Source organism: Castanea sativa, chromosome 11 (genome assembly GCF_040712315.1).
Source record: "Castanea sativa cultivar Marrone di Chiusa Pesio chromosome 11, ASM4071231v1".
In the NCBI taxonomy this organism is placed as follows: domain Eukaryota; kingdom Viridiplantae; phylum Streptophyta; class Magnoliopsida; order Fagales; family Fagaceae; genus Castanea; species Castanea sativa.
Window position 1 is genome coordinate 49,001,609 of NC_134023.1, and position 14,361 is coordinate 49,015,969.

General features: G+C 33.6%; 1 protein-coding gene across 1 annotated transcript; it reads right to left on the reverse strand.

Annotated features, from left to right (window-relative positions):
- Positions 1–11,867: 11,867 nt before the first annotated feature.
- LOC142614806 (hydroquinone glucosyltransferase-like) lies at positions 11,868–13,440 on the reverse strand. The gene has a single exon (XM_075787440.1). It carries the CDS (start codon positions 13,354–13,356, stop codon positions 11,956–11,958), a length of 1,401 nt encoding a protein of 466 aa, XP_075643555.1. The 5' UTR covers positions 13,357–13,440; the 3' UTR covers positions 11,868–11,955.
- Positions 13,441–14,361: the final 921 nt, after the last annotated feature.

Consider the following 14,361-nt stretch of genomic DNA (forward strand, 5'->3'; position numbering starts at 1 on the left):
GAAAATTAGGAAATTAGTGAAATCCCCAATTTTGAAACCCTAATTTTCTAAAAAATCAGATATTGATCAATTGAAGAAAATAACAATTATAAAACATGTTATAATTACTCAATTAAACAATATCACAAGCCAATTTCTATCGATTTTACCCAAAGTTTGTTGTAAGCCTTTTGCAAGTCAACATTCTTAGAGAATTCCCCATCAGAGGGGTTCTCCTCAAGAATTTCAAACTCACTTACTATAATAGTAGCAGTGAAAGCCAGGAAATTTCTTTCTTGATCACTTTTAGAATCGTGATCAGAAACTTCATCATCACTGAGGGTAACAGCCATAGCTTTTCCCTTAGATCTCAAGTAAGTAGGACATTTTGACCTAAGGTGACCATATCCTTGACAACCATAACACTATTGACCTAAAGAATTGTTAAAGGATTGAACAACCTTATCTTTTGATTTTTCAGAATTAATGTTTTTGGTTGTTTCATTCTTCTTCACATTCTTAGTGTCAACATTGGCTTGATTTCTTGCCCTTCTATTATTGTTCCTCGAAAAGTTTCTAAAGTTCTTGGAAAGATAAGTTATCTCTGTAGAAGAGATTTCATCATCAAATCCACAATCATCTACATCATCAAAAAATTTCAAAGCCATAGATTTGGATTTTGAGAGGGTCATATTTTATTGTAATTGACTAATCCTTTGACAAAATGCATTTTACATGTAATTGGGTAGATCTAAGATGAGTTTTGTACTTCAAGAAATATGTTGTTCAAGTCAAGTATGAAAGAGATGAAGATCAGTCCAAGAAGCAAGTGAAGAAAAGCTATTCATTAAGTCTCTATAGATACCTCAACAAACGGCTGCTATCGAGACTTAATGTGAAGCTCGATAGATAGCTCGACAGTAGCTCAATTTATCAAGACTTCCAATTTTCAGTTTTCCAAACTTGAAATTCAGCCCTAGCTTGTGCAATTGTTTAGGGTTTCTTTTCTCATAATCCTCGACATATATAAAGCTTATTTTGAGAGCTGTCACACATGGATACAGAGACCAAGAGACTTACTTTCTCTATGTGAAGCTACTGCATTTATACGCGATAGAGTTTTGTAACCAAGTGCTTCCAAATCTTCATTGTTAATGAAGTGAAGAACTTTGCAGCCAACAACATCTATTCAAGTTGTTGGAGTTCATCACGTACTGGGATTGGTACAAAGTGTTAGTCACAAATTGGAGGTTTGTGCATCAAGAGAGAGAAGGCTACTATAAGATCAAGTCCAGTTAGGTATTGGAGCGAATGTTCAACTGTAGGTTGGTATTTCAGGATAGACCAAGGTAGTTGGTAAGATTCTTTATACTTGTAACCGCTTGATTGTTGATTAGTGGATTCTTGGGAGTGGTAACCTTAAAATCACCTGGTAGGGGTTTTTGCCTTGCGAGGTTTTCCCCAATTTTCAACAAATCGCCTTGTCTAATTTATTTTCCGCTACATTTAGTATTTTTGGTGATTTGTTGATGCCTCCACGATTTGCATGCAATTGATCCTAATTAATCAATTTGGGTGATTGAATTAATTAACACGGGTCAGGCTATCTTAACCCAACAAGTGCTATCAAAGCGGGCACACTCTGAATAGGTTTTAATCTTTGATGTGTGATCCATTAACCCTTATTGTCATGGAATCAAATCGCATGAAAAGATCTTTTTCTTCCTATATCTCTTGCATTTCTAACCTTTATATGCTTAATTGTTTTACAACATGCAAGTCTAAAGGTTATTTGAAAGCTTTATTGATGATTATTAAAAAAGGTTTATTTATGAGTAGAAGAAGACTAGACTGTCTCAAATTTTTCTTTACAAGGGAATTTGCCTTAGAAAGATAAAGACAAGGGTAAAGTCACGTGGATATCAAATCAAAGAAAAGACCATACTTGATGACTTAACAAATAAGCACAAAGTATGCTTCATGATGCACTCAGCCTTCAAAGTTATAAACACCTGTATATGGTATCTTAATGGTGGTTGCTTAAGACACATGACTAGATACTGCACGCTCTTCAGAGAATTTGAATCTAAGAAAGGTGTCAATGTCACCTTTGGCCTTTGGTGATGGAAGCAAATCCCAAATAAAGGGAAAGGAAATCATCTCTTTACAAAGATTACTTAATATTGCAAATGTGTTATAAGTGGAAGGGCTGAGAGTGAATTTATTAAGAATTAATCAGATTTGTGATCAAGACTTCATAGTGTTATTCTCAAAAGGGAAGTGTCTAGTTTTAAATGAGTTAGGTGAACAACTCATAAGTGGAATTCGCACACTAGACAACTGTTATGGTTTAGTTCTTGATGCTAAGATTGTATGCAACAGCATTCGAATGCCAAATGAAGACTTATGACACCAAAGGATGGGGCATGCTAGCTACAAGCAACTATCAAGTGTGTCCAAAAGTGTCGTCATTCTGGGAATGCCTAAGCACAGCAAGGTGACAAATGCTGTGTGTGGGCCATGTAAACTTGGAAAGCAAAAAAAAGCTTAACACCATGCCACCATCAAACTGAATCATCCTCCAGATATGATCATAGGAAACATGAATGAACTAAGCTTGAGAAAATGAACAATTGATAAATATGTGGCTAACTTTGTTTCTTATTTATGTTATTTGTATCAGGTAGAACCTGCCAAGGTTGAAGATACTCTTCAAAATGAAAGCTGGGTTGAAGCCTTGCATTATGAACTACATCAATTTGAAAGGAATGATGTCTGGACACTGGTTCCTAGGCCAGAGGGAGTGAACATCATTGGTAAAAAATGGATATTCCGCAACAAGACTAATGAGGAAGGAAATGTGATTCGAAACAAAGCTAGACTTATGGCCCGAGGATACACTCAAGTTGAAGGAGTGTACTTTGATGAAACTTTTGCTCTTGTTGCTCGTATTGAATCCATAAGAGTCTTACTTGCATTGGCTTGTCACATGAAGTTCATGTTATACCAAATGGATGTGAAGAGTGTTTTTCTGAATGTTTTACTCAAGGAGGAAGTCTATGTAGCTCAACCCAAAGGGTTCATTGACCCACACTTTTCAGATCATGTGCTTTACCTTAAGAGGGCAATTTATGGATTGAAACAAGCACTAAGAGTGTGGTATGATCACCTCAATGAGTATTTGGTGTCAAATGGATTCACAAGGGGACAAGCTAATTGAACCTTTTTCATCAAGAAAGTTGATGGAGAACTGGTCGTAGCGCAAGTTTAGGTAGATGACATCATCTTTGGATCTACAAAAGATAACTTGGCTCATTCCTTCTCAAGCATGATGCAAACTGAATTCGAGATGAGTGTTATTGGGGAATTAAACTACTTCCTTGGATTGCAGATTTGTCAAAGTGACTCAGGTATTTACATCTCTCAATCTAAATATGCTAAAAATCTTATAAAGAAGTTTGGTCTAGAGTCTGCTAGCTCTGTTAGAACTCCTATGAGTCCAAATGTTAAACTCACTGTTGACTTGTTAAGAAAGAGTGTTGATCCCTCATTATATATAAGCATGATAATTAGTCTCCTTTACCTTACTATTAGTAGGCTTGACATTAGCTACAGTGTGGGAGTGTGTGCTAGATATCAAGCTAATCCCAAAGAATCTCACATTACTGCGGAAAACATATTATCAAATATGTTAAGATCATCTGTAACTTTAGAGTTTGGTATGATAAAGATACTAATAATGTCTTAGCTGGATATTCTTATGCGAACTGGGCTGGGAATGCAGATGATCGGAAAAGTACTTCTGGTGGATATTTTTACTTAGGTAATAACCTTGTTTCATAGATGAGCAGGAAACAAAACTCCATCTCTCTCTCTCCACTGCTAAGGCTGAATACATTGCTCCTGGTAGCTATATTACCCAATTTATTTGGATACAAAAACTGCTCCTTGATTATGGTATTGGTCAAAAGCATCTCACTATATATTGTGATAATATCAGTGCCATCAACATCTCTAAAAATCCTTTTCAACATTCTCGAACTAAACACATTGAGATCCAACACCACTTCATTTGTGAGTTGGTTGAACTATTTTTTATTCACTTACCTGTATCACCACGGAGTGTCTATGGATGAACTATTTTGAAGCAAAACTTCTCTTCTTCTCTATAGCCTATTTCATATTGCTTAATTACCACCTACAAACTAAGGAAAATGAGATGTATTTAAATTCCATTTTCTTAAGAGAAAAATACAATATAATACAAAACAAAACAATGAAGGGAAAAGAATTATTTCACTAAAATAAAAGTCAAAGGAGAATAGCTTTCATCTTCCTTCTCAATCTAAAGCGACAACACTTTTTTTGACAGATAGATTTTAGGAATATCCGGCATAGAGCTTCCAAAATATTAATTTTCCTTGAAAACAAATAGAGGGAAATCTTCAATGTTTGTTTTACTAAATATTTGGAAGTAATATAGACTTCTTGATATATTGCAAATGGAGCAACATTTATATCATTTCAACTGGGCAAAGCACGGTGCATTCATCTCTTGAAAACATTTTTAACAAACAATTTAAGCATTAACATACCAAAAATCCAGTGAATCTCATATAAAACATCATGTCATTGAGCAAGTTAGCAAGTAACTAACACTAGTCGACCTGACACTTATATGCATCCATATCAGAGTTATCCTGTAGGACCAAATTAAATTGAGCCTATCAATTTGCACAACTATTGGATCTACTTTTACATTAATCTCCAATGGAAACTACAAAAGCACCACAAATCAAAAACCAATTTTAAAAAAGAAAAAAAATAACCACCATTAAAAAAATCTGAGGAAAGTCAAAATTGTTGGTTTTTTTTTTTCTTTCTTTCTATTTGAAGAGTGAAAATTCAAGTGGATCAAACCTTATGCTCTTAGTTAGCTAACTCAATTTATATTCAAATACTATCAATCTTAATAATAATGCACAGTGAACAATGAGAAATGTATTGTAATGGAAGACTATTAACAGAATGAAGGTTTCCATTGATTGTTTATCAACATCATCTTCAAGTTTGAAAATTGAAGACTGAATATCAATATTTATAATCACTCTTCGTAACCGATTGCTACCTATACAATTGATTAATTAAAAAGATGATTCTTACCTTAAACACTAGCTAACTTAAGAAAATAATGAAAATCCATTGCTTTCCTAATCACTCCTAAGAGTTGATTCATAGATATGATATATGAGAGGGACTACCACAAAAAGTTGATGCTAGTGATGTATAGATCATTTTGTTCAAGTATCCTTCTTGACTATTTTAGAAAACTGAATGTTAGCTAGGAAAATTCCAAGGGACAATTGAAGGTCAAGAAGAGAATAAAGTGAGGAAGATAGTAGTAAATTTAGTAATAGTGAAATGAATTAACTTGGGAAGTCCAAAACATTGAGAAGAAGCATTGAACGTGAGTAATTGGTTATTAATTCCAAGCTAGTGACAATAATGTTAGCCAATTAGATTTGATGGGCACTACAAGAAATCTGGGTTTAGGCGACGTTTTTAAAACGTCGCTAAAAGCCCAAAAAATGTCGCTATAGACACAAATGGTCTATAGTGACTTTTTTTTTGCAACGTTTTTGGCTCGTCACTATAGGTCTATTGTGACGTTTCCGAAAACGTCACAATATGTGAAACTTTAGTCGCGTTCGAAAACTTTTAGTGATGTTTTTTAAAACGTCACTATATAATATAACATTTTCATATATAATTTAGGACAATACATTTAGCGACGCTTTTAAAACGCCGCAAATAACCAGTCCTATAGCGACATTTTCAAAAGCATCCCTAAAAGAATTTCCTCATAGTTGTTAGCGACGTTTTCAAAAACGTTGCTAAAACTTGCTAATTATTTTTTAATATTAAATATTCTACTATATAATCTTCCTCAAACTAACAAATGTCCAAACTGATGATTTGCCTATTACACAATATTCCACAATAACAACCTGATCCTCAATATTCCACAATATGTCCAATCTACTATTTTGCTCAAACTAACCTAATCATCAATATTCCACAATAAATGTCCAAAAGTAACAAATGTTCAAACTAATACAGTAACACATTAACCATTGATTCAAATAGATATTTAATACCATTACACTTGTCTACCTACAAAAAAAAAAAAAACAACCACCTAAACTATGACAATATTATAAACAAAGTACAATACTTCTAAAATATATGTGGTTGTAACAAGACACTTGTTTACCTACACAAAAAGAACAACCACCCAAACTATAACAATATTATAAACAAAGTAGAATACTTCCAAAATAAATGTCGTGGTTCAAAACAGCTATGCATGGAGTCCTTATAAAACACTGCAACATTGCATTTACCGCTATGTTCTAGTTTCTTGATGGGATGAAGTTTGCGATCTATGAGGAATTGGAGATTGATGATCTAAACCGAAACCTCCCTGAATACAAATTAAAAGTATTTAATGAGTTCGTAAAGAAATCATTTTGAGTAACAAAATAATAGTTGCTATACTTAAAAAATTTAAACACCCAATACATTCTTAAAACATTAAAATTTAAGACCCATCTAGCTTCTGAAGAATGATTTTGCCAATTTTGCATTAGTTGCATCGTTTGGGTTACTTCGCTCCTCCAAGTTATTAAAACGATTCACTTTCTACAACTTTCTACAAACTTAAGCAAAAACCATGGAAGTAGAATTACATATACACTTAAATATAGTGCACAACATATTCAAAACCACTTAGTTTCATAAACATGCAAATAAGATTACACAAGATAACTTTAAAACTCTTCACAAACAAAGCAAATAAGATTGCACATGGAAGATGAACGGTATATTAACTCTTATCATCAGTCGACTCATCAAGTATTGAAATCCGAAAATAATTAGCAAACATAACTCAACGACATCCAAATTTTCAAAAAATAATAAACACTCCTAATATGAATGTAAACCACTAACACTATGCAAGCCACCTGCTTGCTCCAACACAACAATCTAACAATACAATTATCATAATCACAAATATAGAATGCTTACAAGTATTGAGTCCAAAAAGTAATCAACAAATATAACTCAAAAATATCCATCCAAATTTTTAAAAAGTAATAAACACTTCCAATATGAATGTAAACCTCCTTATAGCACCATGCAAGCCACTCGCTTGCTCCAACTCAACAATCCACCCTAAAAGACAATTATCAACATCTCAAGTACAAATTTTTAAGCAAAAATTACTTACTATGCTCAAGCCAAGCAAACACCTTTACAAAAAAAAATCCAAACTTATCACAATAGATGAGTGCTTAACCTGCAAAATAAAAGAGGACACTTAAATGATGTTTAAGGCAAATAAGGGTGCCATTGTAGAAAATTTTAAGGAGTTATGGTGCATGAAAATTTAGTAACTATATATATATATATAAGAGCATTTAGTTGAGATTATATACTTATGACAAGAGTGAAACCCCAACACCTAGGCCAATAACACCAATGAAACCTGCAAAACAAAAAAAAACACAAAACAAAAAAACAAAACAAAAAGAAAGAAAGCTAGAACCTTCTTAATTTTCCAAGATTATAAAGAAACTACTATAATTTCATATAAAGTAATAATTGTAATTTCTAATACAATAACACACACACACAAACACAAACACAGCTCAATACCATTGATCAAGTAATAATTGTAATCCCATAACATAATTGTTAGAGAAAAAAAAAAGCTTAGTTTTAGAACTTTTAAATGAAATCATGAATGCAGGGAGCCCATTATCAAAATCTAATTCCAATGGCGGTCATTGTTGATGTCATGGATAATACCATTCTAAGCAAATTAATTGTATAGGACTACATTAATTTCATAAACCATTTTATAAACATAAACAAAGACTGCAAAGTTGATACTAACATACTCTTTCATTCATGCCATACTCTAGTACTCACCATTTGGGGTACCATCAAATTAAGAGAAAAAAAAAAAATCCCTACGTGTCTATAATATTTGCAACATGGATGTGGTGAATGTAGGATTCTTTTGTCTCCATGTGTTAGCAAGAAAAGGCAAGGAATTTTTTTTTTTTAATGTGTGTCCTGAAAGAATGTGGGGGATGGGAGGATGCACATATATACACTTGTCACCTTGGATTTCAAATTAAATGTTACTATGAAATGGCCTCTGCCCTCCTTGCACATTCTCTAATCAATGCCCTTGAATTGAATGGCAAGAAATTCTAAAAAAGACAAAAAAATATAATTTCAATTTTGGGATTATTGCCACTTTAAAAGTCTTTCTTTCATGGGGGAAACCCTTAGCTACTTTCCAAATTTAATAAACACTCCAAATATCAATTGCAACAACCTTATAACACCATGCAAGCCACCCACTTACTTCAACACAACAATCAACCCAATAAAATTATCATAATCACAAATATAGAATACTTACAAGTATTGAAGTACAATCCACCTAAAGTTTTAAGCGAAAATTACTTACTATTCTCAAGCCAAGCGCACACCTTTCCAAAATAAATCCAAACTTATCACAATAAATGATTGGTTAACCTGCAAACAGCCTTTCACTATATTCAATTAAAAAATCAAAACTAAAGCAAATATATATATATATATATATATATATATATATATATGAAGAATAATGATAACAAATTGATTCCAAACCAATAGTATGCTTTAATCAAATTTTACTACACCATAATATCTTTGAGAGTACTTTATCAAAGACTAAAACTATTCATCCCATCTAATGGCCCACCTCAAACGTTGTGCTTGCTATCTCTTGGATTCCAAACCAATAGCTTTGATGCCAATGTATTCTCTATGAGTAAAATAATATAAAACTAACAACAACTTTCTTAGGATAAGTCAAAATTGTATATGGGTATCTCCAAAATGAAGATTCCACAAATAAATAAACTTACAAAACATAAATCAAACAAGTGGCAACAAAGCTCAAATTCCATTCATCTTAACTTTGACAATTTGGCACACAACACCTGAAGAAACACCACGTTTTCATTCCCCAAAAAACCAATAAAACACATGGAAATTCACTAATACAAAATTTCTTTTCTTTTCTAAAGCTTTCTCAGTACCCAAACAAAAGCTAAACAGAAAAGAAAAAAAAAAAAAAACCCAAATACCCAGATAAAGCAAAAAGACTAAAAAAACCCATATCCAAACTATTCATTTCCTCAATTTTCTTGGCAACCAAACAAAACCCATGAACTATATTTCAAAAAAAAAAATTAAAAAGATGAAGGGATGTACTATACCTGAAGAAATAGGTGGTGGGGATGTTGTTGCGACGCCAGCGTTAGGGAGAGAGACCATATCAGCGGGTACAGCAGAGCTTCCGGCAGATCGGTGGCTAGGGAGGTGGCTAGAGGCGGTGGCATGAGGGGGAGAGAAAAGAAGCCTTATGGGGAGAGAGAGAGAAGTGGGAGATGAATGAACAAAAGAAAAGAAAGAAAAGCAAGAAAAAAGAGTGTAGGTCAAAAAAAAAACAAAAAAACAAAAAGAAAAAAAGAAGAAGTGGGAAATGAAACACTGGGGAAATGTTAGTGCGGGAAGACCAAAAAATATGGGGGGAACGTTTTTGAAAACGTCGCTATATAGTTTTAAATTTTTTTCGCTCCACGTTAGAAGTTTCGTAATACCTGGCAAAGTTTGCTTTAATGACTATAGCGACGTTTTCGTAAAAAGTCGCTATAAGCTAGATACACATCGCTAAAGCTTAGTTTGGATAGTGCGTTTTGTGGCCACGTTTTGAGATTTTGCGTTTTTTTTTTTTTTTTTCAATGTGCATGAACAGTAACCGGTACTGTTCATGCACGTTATTTTACTGTGCGGGAGACCAATTTCACTGTTCACGCACTGTAGCTGCACTGTTCATGGGACCCACAAGCACTTTATTCAGAAAAAAATATTAAAAATGGGTCCCACAACACTATTCACATATTTAAAATTTATTTTGTTACAGTGTTTTCAATTTTCAGTTTTCAGCAATAAGCTCTATCCAAACGGACCCTAAAACTTTGCTTGTTGCAGCGTTTTAAGAAACATCGCTGTTGTTTCGGTTTATAGCGACGTTTTTCAAAAAACATCGCTAAAAACTCATCATTTAGCGGCGGTAATCAAAAACGTCACAATATATCACTTATGGCGACAAATTTAAAAACGTCGCTAAAAAAAACACCGCCTAAACTCAGATTTTTTGTAGTGGGGGGAGATGAAGAGTTGAGAGAAGATGGGAGTAAAGTCAATAGAAAGACTATTGCAAAAGATGTGCCACTTGGCATAACCTCATGCACTCTTGCATGAGGTTTCTGCTTTTATATATATATATTGATTAGATATATGATTATAATTTTTTTATGATTTATTTATATTGGACTCATCGTTTTCTACACTAAATTAACTCATTTGGTACAAAAAAATTTAAAATTTAGATTAGATGGAACATGTGACGCAAAATTAAACCCTATTTGAAGACTAATTTTTAAATTTAACTAACTCACTTGGCACAAAAATTTAAAAACTTAGATTAGATGGAATACATGGCGCAAAATTAAAATCTAATTGGATTTTATCTCAACTTTAACTCTATATATATTATATAGATTCCTTTTCTAGTGTGAGGCGGTTGATAGGTGGTAAGAAGATTAATTTGGAGAATTATTGTCAGCCTCTTTTAAAAAGCTAGACGGAATTCAGGAAGCTTTCATACCAAACTCGATCAAAGCTAGCAAGAGAGGTCTATTTGGGTTTTCTTGGTTCTTAGGAATCCTTAAATGGTCCACCCTGATGTCGTGAGCATTGGACTTGCTCTGATTACTATCATTTATTTGGTCGTGGGCTTACATCTTGGACAAATGGCCTTGTTTTTGGGCTCATCGGCTTCTGTTTGAGCGGTTAAGGCTTAATAAGCATCTCTAGTTTTCTTGAGCGGTCGTGGGCTTACGTAAATGACTTTTTGGTAAAAAAAAAAGAGGAAGAAGAATGTTACGTTGATGCTTGCGCACCAGTGTACGATGTCGTCTTTTCTATTGGATTGAAGCAAGCTAGACAAGTCACAAGACTCATATATAAATTAAGAACCAAAGAGAAATTTAATACCAACTCTAAAAAAACATACGATATAATTATAAAGGCATGGAAAAGTCAAATATGCAATGCATGATAAAGTCACAAAAGAAAAACAATTGAAGAATAAAGTTGAAATGGAAGAAAAGTATTGGACAAAGTTTTCTACAAAATCGGTTGTAGCGTTAGGCTAAAAACTCACTCAATATCTTTTTATTGAAAGTGAATTTTGACAAATTAACTATTAGATTATGTGACCGTTTGGATCCAACTTATCATGGCTGCATTTTGCGTTTCAGCGTTTTCAGCATTTTTTTTTTTTTTTTACAGCCGCAGTTGTTGACCAAGTCTTCCGTGAACAGTGCATCCGTGCACTGTTCACGGATCCACAAATTTCACTTTTCAGCAACTTTTTCATTAAAAATGGGTCCCGCAGTACTATTCACACATTTTAAAATTATTTTACAAAAGTGTTTTCAGTTTTCAATTTTCAACAACCCTATCCAAACAGACCCTATATCTTCTTCTTATATCCTCCATGTTTGTAAAATTTTAAGAAAATTAAAGATCAATAACTCAATAAATTTATAATTTACAAGATTTTGTAATTTAAAATTATACATAAAATATAAATTTATAGATTATATAGTAAATAATATTCGATTGATACAAAATTTGACATATGTATTAAGAGCGTAAAGAACATGAAATTGAATGACTATATTTTCAAAATATGCAGTAATATTTATTTTATTAAATGAGTTTGTAGTTTAAGGCTACAACTAATTTTGTAGCTAAACTTTATTCAAAAGTATTTATGTACTAAAAGCTAGAATGGTTTTTCCATTTGGATGCTAATTTAGAGAGTGTCTTTGTAGAAGAACCATCTACATTTAGTGCTTTCTCAGCAGCGATCTTTATATCTTTCATACGATTACGAACTTTCTTTCCTTCTTCTCCATCCATGAGACCTTTTACAACTTTTGCAATTTCTTCTCGATCAATTAGACCATTTTTGTTAGTTTTTGGTCTCAGTGCCACTTTTAAATCCTCAGCTAATAATACTGCATTCATTTTTTGTTCTGCGTAAAGCGGCCAAGCAATTAATGGTATGCCTTGCATGATACTCTCTAGGGACGAGTTCCAACCACAGTGAGTTAAGAACCCACCCGTGGAGCCATGGCTAAGCACTTGGGCTTGTGGTGCCCAAGAGGGCACCGCTAGACCCTGCCCTTCAGTCCTCTCTACGAACCCTTTTGGTAAGAAAGCGAGAGGGTTGTTGTAGAGAGTTTGATCACTAAGGTATGCAGCATCAGCTGATTCATTATTTGGGGTTCTTACAACCCATAAGAACTTTTGGCCACTCAATTCCAATCCCAAGGCTAGCTCATTTGTTTGATCATATGAGAGAGTCCCACCACTCCCAAAACAAACAAATAAGACAGAACCATGTGGTTGATTGCCCAACCATCTTAAACAGTCTGATTCTTCCACCTGATTGCTTGAACCACTTTGGATTGGTCCAACTGGATAAAGTGGGAGATTTTTAGCTTCTTCCTCTAACAAAGCTTTTATGGCACTTCCTTCCAATCCCATGAAGGTATTAACGATAATTCCTTCAGCCAATCGGAACCGTTTTGCAATGCGAAGAAACATTTTGTACGACTCACTCGTTCGATCTTGAAAAGGTTCTGCAAGATCTCGACCGTGAATAGGTATGCACCCCGGAAGTTTCAATGGTTCTGGTAGGTCTCTATACTCGCATGAAACTGTCTCGTCCAGCTTTGGCAAATGAAAAATCAAAGACAACGCGAAAGCATTTGTGGGGAAGAAAATGTAGGGTGAGATGTTGAGTTCCTTAGCAATATCTAGTGCGTCAATACCAAAGGGATCGACTACAAAAGCCGAAAATCGAGTAGACTTTAGCACATCGCGAAGAGGTGGAAGTGAACGGGTTAAGGTAAGAATAGTTTGGACTTCAAACCTTGGGCCTTTCATCTCCTCCTCCTCCAATATCACAGGAGGAAGAAAGACATGATCTATAGTGGTGGGCAGGGCATGAAGGACTGCTTTCATGGCTTTGGATGGAGACCCAAGTACGGGGATGATACATGTGATGTTGAAGTCGTGGTGATGAACAAGTAGCTTGGCAAACTCGACAAGAGGGATGAGATGTCCCATCCCTGGACTTGGTAGAATACCTATGTGTGGTTTTTGTTCCATTTGGACAATATAGAAGTCAATAATGTTTTGAAGAGATGGCTTTTGAGAGAGAATAGTATGATTTTTATGGTTGAGACTTGGAAAGTTGAATGGTTTATATAGTGTTTGAACTTAGGATTTGTATTTAGATTATTTCGAGTGTCTGAAAACTACATGTAGGACGGCATATATAGACACAACCACAAATGCACCCACTAAACCCAACTGATTATAGGTTCTTTTTTTCTCTCTAATTTAAAATTTTGGACATTTATTTATTGTTTATTTAAACTCATCTGTTAATAGGGTTTTGGTTAAATATATGTGTGTGATTATTGTATGCTGTGGAAATTTGAGAAAATCAATCAATTAAATTTATATATCATTGTTTGACTTCACTATGAAGATGAAATAATTGGAATAGAGGGAAGTTCGAAGGAGTAATAATTGGCATAAGCGTACTTGCTTGCGTTAGTGTGACGTAACTACAAACGTTAATCTTAAAATAAAAAAAAATAAAAAATCAACAAGTATCTGTTTGAATATTTGTTTATTATTATAAAATTTTTAAATTAAATAATGACCTTGACATACTTGCATACGCTAGTGCGAGGGAACTACAGACGTAAAACTCCAAAAAGTGTTTAAATAATGGCATATATGTTTGGTTGACTTTAAGTTTCAAGTTACATCTTCCAATAACTTATTATAAAATTCATATTTTAAAAATCTTAACAGTGAATTATATACAGAGGCGGCGGTACTTGAAGGCCAGGATGGTTGACTTGAAATTTTTTTTTATATATAATAATTTAAAATTTTATATTTGTCTACTCTTCAAAAAAAATTTGGGAACACCTTCAGTTTTTTTTTTTTTTAATATACCAATAAAATTAAACTTTGCTTCATAATTTGTACTACTTAACAATATATTGGGGCTTTCAAGCAAAAGGAAGCCCAAAAACAAAAAAAAAAATTGAACTAAAATCTTAAAAAACAATTATAACATAGCAAACCCAAATGCCC